This window comes from Mauremys mutica, chromosome 17 (assembly GCF_020497125.1).
Source record: "Mauremys mutica isolate MM-2020 ecotype Southern chromosome 17, ASM2049712v1, whole genome shotgun sequence".
Lineage (NCBI taxonomy): Eukaryota > Metazoa > Chordata > Testudines > Geoemydidae > Mauremys > Mauremys mutica.
The window spans coordinates 23,959,886-23,975,571 of record NC_059088.1 but is presented as its reverse complement, the minus strand read 5'-3'; the positions used below and the strand labels follow the sequence as shown (position 1 = coordinate 23,975,571).

Genomic DNA, 15,686 nt, shown 5'->3' with positions numbered 1-15,686 from the left:
GTGTTTGTATATTAAACCTAGGCAAAAGGTAACATCCTGATAGAAAGAGACCTTTATTAAGGCCAGTGGAAGTCCTGTATTGATTTCTTTTATCACCCGTTAACAAATGGGAGGTTTCTATTCTGAGCATAAGGCATCTGTTTGCCATTCACTCGCTACTCTTCATCAGTAGGGTAAATTGCATTCAATGACAGGACATGCTTAGTCCTAACCTCATCATACAGCAATTTCTAATAGTCTGCCTACAGATGGCAATTCACAGATGTATTACCATAACTTATAAATAGAAGAAAGCAGAAGTTCTCTTGCCAATATGCGGTGGGTCTTTTTTAAAAAGCTACTCAGCATTGCTCAACTGATCTCTAGGGAGGACTGACGGTCATGTGATTTAGGCACAAGTCTGGAAGAGAAGATCTGGAGCCTATTTCCAGCTTTTCCACAGTTTTCTATGCAATCTCGAGCAAATAACTTCACCTCTAGCTGTAAAGGAAGGAAAATCCTTACAAGATGTGTAGTAAGACTCAGTCCATTAGCGTCTATGAAGTGCTTTAGGATGCTCAGAAAGAAGAATATTAAAAGGTCTGGTTCTCAGGCCTCTGCACTAGGAAGTTAGGTCGGTATAACTACATCGCTCCTGGGTGTGAAAATCCACACGCTCTGAACAACGCAGTTAAACCAACCTAACTCCCCTAGTGTCAACAGTGCTAAGTCGATGGGCGAGTTCTCCTGTTGACCTAGCTGCCTCTGAGGGAGATGGTTGCCAAACTGTGGGGTGCAGCCCTGTAGGGGGGCATGGAGGAAAATACAGGGGGACACAGCGAGCCCAGGCCAGTCCCCAAGGGGTCAGGGAGGGAGCACCACCCAGCCCCTCCCCCAGCCTCAATTTCCGTCCCGACGCCTGTCCCTGTCCCCAGCCTTGGAGCAGTTCTGCCCCTAACCGGGGGCCCAACTGCCAGGTCCCACCACAGCCTGGCGACGGCTCCGTTCCCGGCCCCAGACCTTCCCCCAGCTATGATCCCCTTATGTCCGCACCCCGTCCCCTCCCCAAGCAATGGTGCCGCTCCCGGCCCTGGTGGAGTGGGAAGGCGAGGACAGGGTCAGTGGGGCCATGACCCTCAAAAGTTTGGGACCACTGACCTACCCCACCGGGAGAACCCCTCCCATTAGCGTTCGTAGCGTCTTCGCTGCAGCACTACAGCCCGGCATTGTTTTAAGTCTAGACAAGGCCTCAGTTACAAGGCGGCCTGTTTTCACCACTCTGGCAGTGTAAAGAAGCTTTAAAGTGGTTGTCAGTTACACTGCTCTTTTTACACAACCAGCAGCGCAAAGGGTCCTCTATGTAACTGAGAATTAGACCTTAAGCTTATGTCATCCACTAACGATACTGCACACTAAACTCATAACGAAGGAATTAATTTAAAATCTGAGAATGAAACTCAAATGTTCTGAATTAAGTTTGGAACATTAAAAATTTTGTTTCATACACAGGGTATTTTGCCTACGGTATTTAAGTTAAATAAATACAGAATGTAGTTGCATTTCATCTTCAAAGCACTTTCTAGACATCTATTAATTCAGTCCATCACCATCATCACCCCTCCAGTCTGATAGGAATTACCCTATTACGGTCAAGGGTCTGCTCCAGCTCTATTGAAGTCAATGGGAATCTTTCCACTGCCTATAACCATAGTAATTCAGGAAAGAATCCAGGAGTTCTCACTCCCAGGTCATTGGTCTAACCACTAGATATGTAACGGGCTCCAGAGTACATAAGTTCTGCAAAATCATTTGAATAAAATATATTTGAGTCACCCAGTTACATTTTGAAACAAAATTCTTCTCAATCATTTGTGTGTCACACATTCCAGATTAAGAAAAATGTGTATCTAATATCCATCTAGATATGACCCCAGGCTAGGATACATGAAATTTATTCTCATTAGAAAGAACGACTTCACTACTGCTGAATGGCAAAGCCACAAGTAACAATATCACCCGTATCAAGTGTCAATTTCCAAAACCTCAGAATATTTATTACAGAGACACTCAAGCAGATTTGGTCTAAAATTTGACCTACCTTAAACTTTATGTTACCTACTGAGGAAAAAGTCTTTTATTTAAAAATGTGTATCGGTGGTGCAGGCAAAAAAAGGATGAGGTAGAGTGCAGAGAGATTTAAAAAAAAAAATTCACACAGCAAGTGGGTGTTAGTCTAAATTCTAATCTGGTTCTATCTCCAAATCTTCTGCTCAGACCAGGACTCCTTTTAAAAAGAGGATGATTTTGAAGAAATCTCAAGTTTATTAGCTTGATTCACCCAGATTGTAATAAGCTTCTAAAACACTAGAATTCACTAGTCCCCTCTCTTACTTTATTCAGGGTTTCCCCACACCCCACCTCCAATGCTTTTATTAAAGCAGTACAGTATCTGAATTAAGCATCCACTACTGAGACGTAGGAGCTACCCTGTGCGCACACATAAAACATGCCTACACTGCTGGTGGCGATTATATTTGACACAAATTTTCTGGCTGCTGGAGTGTGGAGATCAATGTCTATCATGCTGACCAAAACCGTCTCATTGTTTCCTTATACTCTCCTGTCAATTTGTATCCATCTGTTGTCTCTCATTATCTTAGATTGTGAGCTCTTGAGGGCATGGACTGTCTTTGTTGTATATATGTACAGAGCCTAGCACAATGGGGTCCTGGTCCACAACTAGGGCTCCTAGGTGCTTTAATAATACAAATAAATAATAATAAAATACAATACATGTTGGTTTATACATTTCATGCTTCCCCCCTCTAGAAAGCCCTGGTAATGTACGTGCGTCCCCTCATACACAAACCAAATCTTACTTGCAGACTGCATTGTAACCTTTCATCAGTAGTGTGATAGGGAGATAGTGTGTTGAAACAATAAACACATCTGCACTCACTACGGGCATGTCTACACTACCCGCCGGAATAGCGAGCAGTGATCGAGCCAGCTGGGGGCGGGTGGGTGTCGATTTATCACATCTAGTCTAAATTGACCACTGAGCGCTCTCGTGTCGACTCCAGTACTCCACCAGAACGAGAAGTGCAAGAGGAGTCAACGGGAGAGCATCAGCTGTCAACCTACTGCAGTCAAGGCACCGCAGTAAGTAAATCTAAGTACATCGACTTGGGCTACGCTATTCATGTAGCTGAAGTTGTGTATCTTAGATTGATCCCGCACGGTAGTGTAGACAAGCCCTATGAGGTTTCCTCCTCAGGAAAACCGAAGTTCAGCATGCAGCTCTACTTGCACTACTTATGCATCAGTTTCATGTGTGTTTTCAGGTTGCTGCACTAAGGTAGTTACCATGCATCTTTTTCCAAATCGTGCATTTTAAAATGTATTAACAGGCATCAATTGTGATCTGCTATTGTATATATTGGGTAGAAACCTCTCCCTCCTTTCTCACATCAATCACTGAAGAAATAGTACAGAGAAGAAATGAAATCTTAGGTGAGGGAGAAGTAGGGAGTACTGCTGGGTAATTGTGAAGGGGCATCCACCCCACGCTGGCCTGTAAGGAGTTAATGAGCCCTAGGGATGCTGTGCAAAAAGCAGCCAATAGGAGGGGGGTCTGTGCAGAGCAGCCAATCAGGGCCTGGCAGGCCCATATAAGAAGAGCTGCAGGGCAGAGCAGAGTCAGTAACTCCCTGGAGCTCAAGGAGGGACTATCAGGCTCCTAGCAAGAGGAAGGAGAGCCAGCACCCTGGACAGAGAAGAGCAGGGACCGAGGAAGCTAGAGAGAGCTCCTGGCTGGCCGCTAAGACTGGCACGCTGAGGCCCTGAGGTAAGGGTGAAGGTGCTGGGGCCGCAGGAAAATGGCCCAGGGAAATGTACTGCGAGGTTGGAGGGGACACAAAGTGGCTGCCATGTAGAGGGTCCCTGGGCCGGGACCTGGAGTAGTGAGTGGGTCCAGGTTTCTCTTCCCCCCCCTCCTCCATGACAGGGTGGCTGGACAGTTGGACTGCAGTACTGGCCCCCCAGGAAGGGCAGAGAGCAGACTGTGCCATGACCAGAGAGCTGTGCCATGAATAAGATGCTGCAGACTTTGGAGTGACATGGGTCCGGGAGCAGAAGTGACGGTGGGTGAGACACCACCGGGAATGGGTGTACCAACCTACAGAGCTGACCCCCAAGACAACCAGTAGGAGCCCCGTCACAGTAATATTTAGAAATAACGTGAACAGATCACATACATACAGTGCCTACACACAAAAACAAAGTAGCTTTAGGCCCGTTTATGGCCCTCTCTCTTAACTCTATGGTTTGTTTTCATACTAGAGAGAGGAGCAAACAACTTTATCCTTCGTAGATATGGAGTGCATCATCCCTATAACATGTTCCATTCTTTACAGCCAGAAGCTTGTAAACCAGAGCATTCCAGTCGGCACCGGCACAAATTGCTACCCCTGCACCAAAATTAGTGTTAAGAACAAAAACAACAGGGTAACACTTACCAGCCTGTTCCAACGCTATCAGCATAGACTGCTCGATGAGATCTCGCTCAATGAAGCTGCGAAATTCCTCTGTGTACACGGTGAGATCGGGTAACTGGAAAGTGCAAATAGGCATCTCCAGCAGATGTTCACTGCTACCATTGCTGGAGACGTGGGAGCGGGCCAAAGAGACAATGGTGGAGCTAGCATGGGAAATGCCCCGAGAGAGACGTTTCTCTGAAGCAAGAAGAGAAGAAACATTCAGATGTGAAGATAAGGCCTATTTGTATTTCCTGGACCACTTTCCCTCGAAGTAAAAGCATTTTACGTAGTCTTCAACTAGCGTTTTAGTTTTGTGGCAAGAATCTGAAGTGCTTTAGCATATGGAATTGACGAGCAATTCTAATTCCAAAAGGGAAGGAAGGAAAAGAAAACTGGGTTGTGGAGAAGGACCATAACCTACTCGTTAAACCACAGGTCTCTTGTCTCTGTCCCATCTCTGCCCCTACATCAGCATGTGACCCTGGACAAGTCATTTTACTTCTCTATGCCTCAATTTCCACATCCAACACTGAAGTTAAAGCCTTCATCAACCAGGAATTAAGGCTTAATTCATGAAAGTGCTTTGAGACCCTCAGATGGAAAGTGCTACAAAAGTGCAAAGCAACTTCAGTGAAGTGATTCTCAGACCACTCACAAACTGCCCGGACTGTACGGAGCCTCACTATCAGTTCACAGCAGCCTAGACTAGTGGCAGGTAAGGAACAGCACTATTTTAAAAGACCTAGAAGGGGTTCCAGCTTGAAGATTAAAAAGAGGCAACATCTCTCTGCTCTGGATTTGGCACTCATACAGCTTGTTATCAAACAACCACTTGAAGACTGAGTAGGCTCAGTTTCTGTGCTTCACTTCCAAAAAGGTAAAGCCAATGGAAGTGGGTGGCAAACATGGCTTTATGCCACCTTTTGCAATCTGTGAATTCTGGGCAGCTACAAGTGCTGAAACAGCCTCTGACGTAAGTGGGAATGGCCCCTATTTGCTCAAATTCTGACTTTCAGTATCTCATCCTTGACTGTCTATGGACAGCAATGCAGCCCTGAATCTGCTGAGGCTTGTAAGGAGTACCTTAGGATCATTTCTAGTGGCCCTACAATGTGTGTCTGCATCAGGGGAGTTTTCCCCTACCTAGATACCATCCCCTATATTGCCAAAGCAGGGGATAGAATCTGTCCCACTATATTTTAAAAAGGCGTAATTCTCCTTTGACACATGACTGAGCACAAATATGATCCAGTCGAAAATCCATCTAGAAATATTGCTTTACCTTGAATAATGTCATCTTGCCGCTGGAGCGGTGGCCGCACTGGTCGAGCAGCTTCTTTTTCCAAGGATTTAAAGTTGCGCCCTTCGTTGAAGGAATGCGGCAGGTTCCCAGCATGCACTTGCCTCAGCTGTTCAAAGTCACTTAGTGCTGCATTCACATCCCAGTTTTTACCTAGTTTGGAAAGTATAATGCAAACTCTCAGTATCAGAGAAAAAGAGTTAAACCACTTTTGAAACATACGCCCCAGAGGAATGCCTTAAATGCAATTTATCAACCTTATCAAAACACGAATTCTAATCTGGAAATAAACCATGAAGACCATGTGACAGAAACAGCCAGCAAGCCTAAAGTTCAATAGTACTCATTGTATATGCTTAGGAGTAGAAGATGGAACAGGGGAAAGCCTCTAACAGTTTTTTGTATTTACATCAATTTCACACTTTGAAAGATCCCTATTGTGTCTGTAAAGCTGCACTGATCTTCAAACTTCCTTCACATTCACCAAGCACTTCCTATGCAGACCAGTTGGTCAGCTGATTGAGGTCAGACTCAATATTGTTTTGTAAGCCTCTTCTACTGTATTTAAGAAATTTATTACAATGTAAGCACCAATTGCTCTCCAATAAAGCTAACAGCACACAGCTTTCCATTCATCATCCACATCAGTGCAGGGCAACACTAGGCTCAAATAGTCATGCATGGTCAAATTCAGTTCTTTTAAAAGTTCACAATTTATTTGGAATTTAAGGTTCTGATCATTCAGGGATAGGAGAGATTTCTCCCAATAAGAGATAAAACCAAAGTATGAAAGCATGAAGAGTTGCCAGCCACACTAGTTAGCTGGAATATAGAAAAATCAGATGCACTACTAACTGAATGAGAAACAATGTAGCTCAATAGCAAATTCAGTGGGATTGACTGCATCCTTAAAGTCCTCTTCATTTTAATACTATACACCAATCTGAAAGGATTACAGATAAGATTTATCATCAATATAAAATTAAACCATGTAAATCTTTCAGTATGCAATAAATTGACCTTTTAGAAACAATTGTAATTTTAGATATAGAAAAAACAGATGCCACCAAGTGGGTTATTATGTATGTTGAACCTGCAATACTGAGGATTTATTAACCTCTCTAGAATCTTAATACATTGTTCATTTACTGCTTTAAAACAAAGCCAACACATGCAGTACATTCATTAAAAGGAAAATAGTTCAACTGCTGATTGTCCATGACCCATTATAAGCCAAATCAAAGCAAGTTTCACAATATCTAATTTCCTAAGGCAAATATGCTTCTGAAGTGTTTAACTTCTTCTGAGAAATTTAATTGATAATGTTTAGTGACTGACTCTGCACAGCAATCTGCTTGGTAAATGATCACTTTTTTGAGTCAAGCTTTTTATTTAAAAAGAACTAGCATCAGGAATTTACTGACCCATTAAATCAAAACTTAATTTGCAATCACAAGTCAAAATCTGCCTCACTGGCAAACATACAAACCCAACAATTTCTACTGTTACATTGCTCAAACTTCTGAGCTTTTGAAGCAATACACATCTGTGAATACTTAACTATTATTACAACTTCTGAATTTCTATATTAGCCAAACAATTCACCAAATGCCCCCCCATTTTCACAAATAAGACATTAAGTTTATATGGAAGGATCCCATAGGGTACCAGTTGTGAGGATTCTTAAGTATTCCCAGATTTACAGGTTTCAGAGTAGCAGCCGTGTTAGTCTGTAGCCGCCTGTTCTTTTCACAGATTTACAGTAAGTTCTGCTTCCTAAAAGCAAAATCAATAGCTAGATCTAGTGTATTTTATTTTTTAAGTCGACTCAGCATTGAATGACTTCATTATTCTAAATGCAAGATGGAGACAGATACAGCTGTTCAGTGAAACTGCTGCCCAAACTACATTTTCACCAGATTTGTGTTATAAGATGCGGCTGTTGGTCAAACTTCCTTTATAGTTAAAACAAGTGAATAAACTGTGAAGTCAGCTAAACTAGTATTAGCTCACAAAGTAACTCCCCTGCACAAAATCCCAAAATATGAGAGCGCCTAGGGGCTTGTTTTTGGCTTCAAGTAGAAGCTGCAGGAACTCAGCACCTTTAAATAAGGCCTTACACTCATGCCCTGAAGATGAAACTCTAGCTCTGTCAGACTTAGGGCTTGTCTACACTACCGGATTGACGGGCAGTGATCGATCCAGCGGGGGGTCGATTTATTGCGTCTAGTCTAGACGTGATAAATCAATGGCAAAGCGCTCTCCTGTCGACTCCGGTATTCCACCAGAACGAGAAGCGCAAGCGGAGTCGATGGGAGAGTGTCAGCGGTCGATTTACCGCAGCGAAGACACTGCAGTAAGTAGATCTAAGTACGTCAACTTCAGCTACACTATTCATGTAGCTGAAGTTGCGTGTCTTAGATCAACCCTGCACGGTAGTGTAGACAAGCCCTTAAGGAGAAAGGCAGAGTAAAGGGCCCTGTCCACAGACATACGTCTGTGGGGACTGAGACCGACAAGGTAGGTGAGGGTAATATCTGCTATTGGACCAACTTCTGCTGGTGGAAAGAACAAGCTTTCAAGCATCACAGAGCTCTTCATATCTGGGGAAGGTAACCAGAGTGACCAAGCTAAATACAAGTTGGGATAGATTAAGCATAAGGGGATTCACACATGAAGGAGATCACTTAAAAAAAAAAAATCTGTCCCATTTCATATTTAGCTTGGATACTCTGGTTATCATCCCCACACCTGAAAAAGAGCTCTGTAACGTTCAAAGCTTGTCCCTTCCGCCAACAGAAGTTGGTCTAATAAATTACCTCACCTACTTTCTCTCTAATATCCTTGGACCAACACAGCTACAACACTACAAACAAATATGTAGGTACTGTCAACTCAAGTCTTCCGGCCAACGATAGCTGCTAGGTTAAAATACAAGGAGAGGAAGTTTGATATACATATAAACAAAGACTATAAAGGATTTTATAGATCAACACTAAACAGCTTAAAAGCTAAGACCAGCAACCACTAGATTGTTTATTGTAGAGTATCCTCTTACAAAAAACAGCCAGTTATCCTTAAATCACTGAGACTGCCTGAAATAATGGTTCAAATTTTCTGTCTGAATCAGACTGATACCCCCTGAAACTGTTATGAAAAGAAAGAGTCATGGTGTTTCTGCCCAAAGCCTCATCTGCAGTTAGCAGCAATTAAATTGGATTAATAGCATTCTTCTATATTGAGCCATTCCAAGTTTTAGGAAATAATTACTAAGTTTTAAAAAGCAACATTTAGAATTTAACCTGGAGGAGATAAGTGTGCTCATTTCTGTTACTACAATAATTCTGTTACCTACCACACCTCTACCCCGATATAACGTGACCCGATATAACACAAATTCAGATATAACACGGTAAAGCAGTGCTCCAGGGGGGCAGGACTACGCACTCCGGTGGATCAAAGCAAGTTCGATATAACGCGGTTTCACCTATAACGCGGTAAGATGTTTTGGCTCTCAAGGACAGCGGTATATCGGGGTAGAGGTATACTGCATGAACAATTTTATATTCTGCTGCTACAAACTGCATTTCTCCTTTCTAAATAAAAGCCTGCATGAGAACTGATAAAACTTAGTTCAGCTACACAAGTGCCTGTTAGCCATCCCCAGATCAACTGCTCGTGTTTTACTTTAAATTAGTAGTTCAAGAACTAAAAAGTTGGCCAAATATACTGAAAAAATCTGAGACAAAAATTTACACCAACCCTGTATTCCATATGCTCACAATTGTAAGAAACTTCACATATGTAATACATCACTACCATACAAACTGATGAGAGCAGATATGCTAACTTAATAGATCCTATACAAAAAACATTACAGCTCCTTCAGGTCATCAGCATTATACAGTACAATGAACTGCTTGCTCAGTATAAGTAGATTTACACAGCTCTACTCCAGACAAGTTTTATTATTGAAAAAGTACATTTTATCTTATGCATAAAATATTGAACTAGACAAGGATGGGAAGGAGCCAGATAAGGAAGCCAAGAAAAACTCTGGTTATGATATTTTATATTATCTTCAGGGTGTCCTACAAACTCCCAGACTATTTGGAAGAGACAGTCATGCCACTAGTCTTTCAGACTGTAGCTGTCCCTAGATTAGCAATAAAGTCTTAGATTTAACCCCCCCACAACACTGCCATTTTTAAACCACCACTAATATCAGATATTTATATAAATAAACTCTTACTATAACACATTAGTAAAGTAATTTAGAGAGAAGATGAGTGATGTAATATCTTTTATTAGACCAATTTAATAAAAGATATTACCTCACACACCTTGCCTCTAATATCCTGGGCCCGAGACAGCTACAACAACACTGCATAAAGTAATTTTGATAGACATGTAAATAAATATTGTAGAAACTAAATTTTGCATGCAGTTATTTTGGAGAAAAGGGTGCTCCACTGGGCACTACTGTTTAAATATTCTATTATAACTTAATATACATGTCTGTGAATGATAGTGCACTATTTAAGTTGAGGCTAAAGAAAATTTTCATTGAAAAGTGAGCGTGGTTTAAGTAGCTCATACCCATATGGTTTCTGAAAGCAAATGGCAACATGAATTAATCCAATTTCACACACAGACTGCATTGACATCTGAATAACCAGACTGAAAATAAAAGGGTATTCCAGAGGTTAGAACTTCAGTGGAGACAAAAAGGAAATTCACCACGGACATCTGAGATCTGTCAACTATTTCTGCAGAATATTTTGTTTCTGGAGGCCACAAAAAGAAAATCTAACAGTGCACACTAACTGGGAGACAAAAGAACTTAAAACATTAAGCATGGATGATCTTGCCAAATGACGTGTTTTCCAGATTCTTTATTTTTGTATTGAAATCCTTACACCTGAAACTTAACACCAGGTCTTGCCAAGCAAAGCCATTTACACTTAACAGCATTAGTAAAGTTAGATTCTAATCAAACTACAAAGCAGGTATAAAAACTGTAGCTGTGTGTCTGGGTGTAGGAAAGGTAATAATTAAGATACAGGATAATGTGTAATCAGAGTCAGACAGCTTGAAATTCATATGTTCAGCTCCGTATAGTGGACACAAGCATATGGCTCTTTATACACAAAAGGGGCCATACTGCATATTTTCAGCCTTCTTAAATTGTCAAGGTTTTGGATAATTTAACTTTATAAAATATTTCTATTCCAGAAGAACACAGAAGAACCACAGGAATCCCCACCAAAATCAGCCTAGCTGCCTTGCTCGACCTCTCAAACACTGATTGGCAAATACAATTAAATAAGGTTTTGTATTAAACAGACTACACACTGCATAACATCTCACTAAGGTATCACCTTTCCTATTCATCCACACAGCTACAACTCTCATCACCTCGCATCTCGATTACGCAACATCCTTTCCCCTGGTCTTGACAAATGCAATCTTGTTCCCATCATGTCCATTCAGAATGCTGCTGCAAGGATAATTTTCCTACCCACTGCTTTAACTATGTCATTTTTCTCTTTGCATCCCGCCACTGGCTCCCTCTTCTCCATCATATCAAACATAATCTACCTGTCTTCACTTACAAGGCCCTTCACAGCCTATTCCCAACCCTACATCTCTCTCATTCAGTATCAAAGAGTCAACTTCTATCTGTCATCAGCCTCCATCACTCGCTTGTTAAATATTCAAACAGGCAACCTCATGCTTTCTTCCATGCTACTCCCCACACTTGGAAGGAGTGCCTCAAACATCCACAGAACAAACTCATTTTCCTTCAAAAACTCATCTCAAAACTCTCCTTTGCTGCCATGCTGACAGAAAGACTGGACAACATTTAGATGGATTGTGTGCTGAAACCACAGTCTACAATGCTGACCCACATGGTCATATTGCTTCCCTGCTGGTCTCTCTCTACCCCTCTGTTATCTCATCTTATACTTAGATTGTAAACTCAGGGACTATTTTTGTTCTGTGTTCATACAGTGCCTAGCACCACTGATCCTGGGCCATGTCTGAGGCTCCTAGGCACTATGATAATGCAAATAAAAAAAACCAGAAGACTGCAGTTGTTCTGCTAGTGTATTATGAAAATTAATTAAGATTACAGCTGTCAAAATAAATAACCACATAAGTATTGGAGTGGGAGAGAAAAAAAAATCATAAAATACCTCTCCATCCCAAGCTCAAATATTTCCCCTGAAAGACAACATTCAAAATCCTTAAATGAAACAGTAACTTAAATTAGAAACCAGAAGACATATAAACACACCACAAAACCCACACTCGACAGACTTCCTTCCAGACAATATTACCATCTGTAAACACAAAGTGAAATCCTGGCTCCAGTAAAGTAAATGGGAACTTTGCCCATCACCCAAAGTAATTTGAACAGCAAAAGCTCTCTCTATATGAATAATCAAGGGGGAAAATGGGAGCTAAGAGGTGAAGCAATTTGCATCTACACTGACAACTTTAGGGCCTGTATATCATTACTGCTGTAGCTCCAAAGTGGTAGTAACCGCAGAGACACTAGTGCAAGTTGGGTGTAGATGTTCTCTAAGTGGGCTACATGTTAGCACTAGTAGTAAACTGACAACATGTCCCATTAAAGAACAAAAAGCAGATGCATCCTAGCATCGTAACTTGATTATAACTTTAAAAAACCCACACTGAAGTACTACCTACCCGAAACTGGCATTTTTAAAACATCTATAGTTAAGATGGACAGTGGTTGGGAGAAGACTTGCTCATTTTCCCCCTCAATACTCTGCTACTAGGTTGAAAGTGTTTATAAATATTAGACAGGAGACTGGACTGAAGTGTGATGTCATTTTAAACAGCTAAAATGATACACACAGTTCTGTTCATAACAAAGATAGACGATTAACCTACACCAGCGGCTCTCAGCCTTTCCAGACTACTGTATCCCTTTCAGGAGTCTGATTTGTCTTTTGTACCCCAAGTTTCACCTCTTAAAAACTACTTGCTTACAAAAATCAGACAAAACATACCAAAAAAAGTGTCCCAGCCCATTATTACTAAAAAATTGCTGACTTTCTCATTTGTACCATATAATTATAAAATAAATCTACTGGAACATAAATACTGTGATAAGTCATTGTTTGTATGAAATTTTAGTTTGTACTAACTTTGCTAGTGCTTTTTATGTAGTCTGTTGTAAAACTAGGCAAAGCTCTAGATGAGTTTACGTACCCCTGGAAGCCTTCTGTGTACCTACAGGGGTTTGTGTACCCCTGGTTAAGAACCACTGACCTACACTATGCTTCTATGGAAAAAAACCACAAAAATTGCATGTTATCAGAACTGCTACATAGGCAAGAGCTAATATTCATACACTGATAAGAAATGTAGAATTAATTTAATGAGAAATAGCTGTTCCGAACTAGATTTTACAATTCAGATTGTATTTGCTTTGGGATCTGTATGTCTAAAAGCACAACACATCCCCACGGTTGTATACATTTTTGGAAGCTGTAATTTTTAGGATGAAAAGCTGTCCGAGTACTAAATGCATGGACGATTACTAATCTGAGAGATGAGACAAATTTACTGCATTTGTATAAAGCCTTAATCCAAGATCAAGGTTAGGGCAAAGTAACAGAGTAATAGCAGAACTTTTCTGCTAACGTTTGCAAGTGAGTAGTTCAGAGGCAAAAAAGGCACAAGTGAAATTCACACCTTCACAACACGATCACTCACAAAAGTCTGAAACAGCCATATGGTAGAGTACACTGAAACTACACGAAAGGCTCTTTTCCCAGTACAATTTGTTCAAGCTTTAGAAAACACCTCTGATCAAACCGATTTTTTTTAGCCCTTTAGATGGTTGCTTATGGTGTGCACCATGCATGAACAAAAAGGCATATTCCAACACTATACTTTTGTTTTATGCATTCTACCCCAGCAATCATTTGAGGTCCGTTACCGTAGTGACATGGAACATGAGATCAAGCCAAGATTTCACTAACTGTACTACAAAGGTAATCTTAATATGTGTAGTACTACCCCCACTGACAGCCAACCTGCCCCTCTCGGCTCCTTTTTTCTATCATTTGTACCAATACAAAACCTACTGAAGAATTAACTATTCCTACCCCATCACTCACTCTTTACCTTCAAGTAGGTCTCTGGCCAGTCCTGGCTCCGCCCCCGTTGAGCGAACAAAATCCGACAAGACGACATCCATATCCAGGGTCATGTGATCATGAATTCCTTGCAGGCAGTTGGAAACAGCTGGGACATAGATCAAAGCTTAGTCTTCAATCTAAGAATGAAATGTACACAGCTCATGTTACAAAGTATAAAATAATTAGCCTGGCAATGCAGGCTATGAGCAAACTGGGAAGTATCCAATAGCAGATGGTTCATTCTCATCTTTTAAAAACTCATTTTGTTTCAGGATTAGAGGTGGCTGCTTGCCTGACTGTTCACTAATTGATAGCGAATATGAATTATGTTGCTATTCCTGTTTCCTGGAACACCACCCTAATTGTTTCAATACACCTAAATTATGTGACAGAATCATAGAATCTCAGGGTTGGAAGGGACCTCAGGAGGTATCTAGTCCAACCCCCTGCTCAAAGCAGGACCAAACCCAACTAAATCATCCCAGCCAGGGCTTTGTCAAGCCTGACCTTAAAAACCTCTAAGGAAGGAGACAGGAACCATAATGGCTTGTGAGACCAGAACTTTTTAACTAAACCTAAATTAGATGTTATCCAAAACCAGAAACAGAGTGGCAAAGAATATTCAGTGTACAGATATGTGGCTTTACTAACTAAAGGAATATAAAAGCTGACTCACTTAAGAACAGCCATTCCTTTAGTCAGTAGGACTTTTATTTCAAAACAGTAGACAAGTAGTTAGCAAAATAAATTAGTTTATCTAGAGAATTTGCAGAAAGGTTTTCTTATCTCGATATCTGTACTGAGAGCAGTTCATCCTTGACCTCTCATCTAGAGACATTCCTCTTCAAAGCATGTTTGTAATTCACAAGAAAACAAATTACAACAAACCGATTTTCATTACTAGATGCAGTCTGTACAAAACAAACTACTTTTCAGGCTAAAAAATTATCCTTCCTTTGGACTAGAATAGTTTACCAATCAAACTTTGTACTAGGCCGAAACCATTTCAGCATGCACTTGCTTTAAAAAAACAAACCATTAATAAAGCTTTGAAATAGACAGTGAACAGCTTTATTTGCAAAACTTTCCATTCACATTTTTCAGTTACAAAACCCTCCAAGTCCACCTTGTAAAGACAACAATGATGTACTTCAGGCTTGGTGGAAATATGAATCAGCTTAGCAGCCTTTGCAATTTTCCGTGCAAGACCTCTTTCTGCCTATAGTCACTACCCTCCTCAGTAAAAGGCCTCTGGAAAGAGGTATACCAAAAAAAGATCCATCCAATGGCTAAATCTCTTCCTATGAATCAAACAAACAAGCCAATCCTAAAAATTTAAGTCCAGACGCAAGATTTATGTAATTTAAATGTAAGCAGTTCCAAAGATTTGAAAAGTCACATGTAAGGTATGTGCTCCTACTTATACATACAACTCCAGATTTGCTATGTTCCTCTAGGTAAAAATCAAAGTATGCATCCACAGAAGTTTGGACCAAGCAAATATCCTGGAGAGATTAAGCAGCACTGTAGCTAAGGGGCTAGTTTCAAACCTCTATTTTCGGGGAATAGAAACAGTTTGAAAATTTCATTCTAAACTGAAACTTGGCATACAAATCAGAGCGGAGGAAAAGTGCGTGTAAGATTGATTAAGATAAGATATTTCCACTACTCTACCAAGACAGACTAACC

General features: G+C 40.9%; 1 protein-coding gene across 1 annotated transcript in view; it reads right to left on the bottom strand.

Moving 5' to 3' along the window:
• OTUD7B (OTU deubiquitinase 7B) overlaps window positions 1-15,686 on the bottom strand; it is a 71,465-nt gene that overhangs the window by 26,507 nt on the left and 29,272 nt on the right. Inside the window, exons 2-4 of the mRNA XM_044991447.1 lie at window positions 13,984-14,134; window positions 5,800-5,970; window positions 4,497-4,712 (exon numbers count right to left, since the gene is read on the bottom strand). Coding sequence (XP_044847382.1) covers window positions 4,497-4,712; window positions 5,800-5,970; window positions 13,984-14,068 — 472 coding nt within the window. The 5' untranslated portion in view covers window positions 14,069-14,134. The remainder of the gene's footprint in view (window positions 1-4,496; window positions 4,713-5,799; window positions 5,971-13,983; window positions 14,135-15,686) is intronic.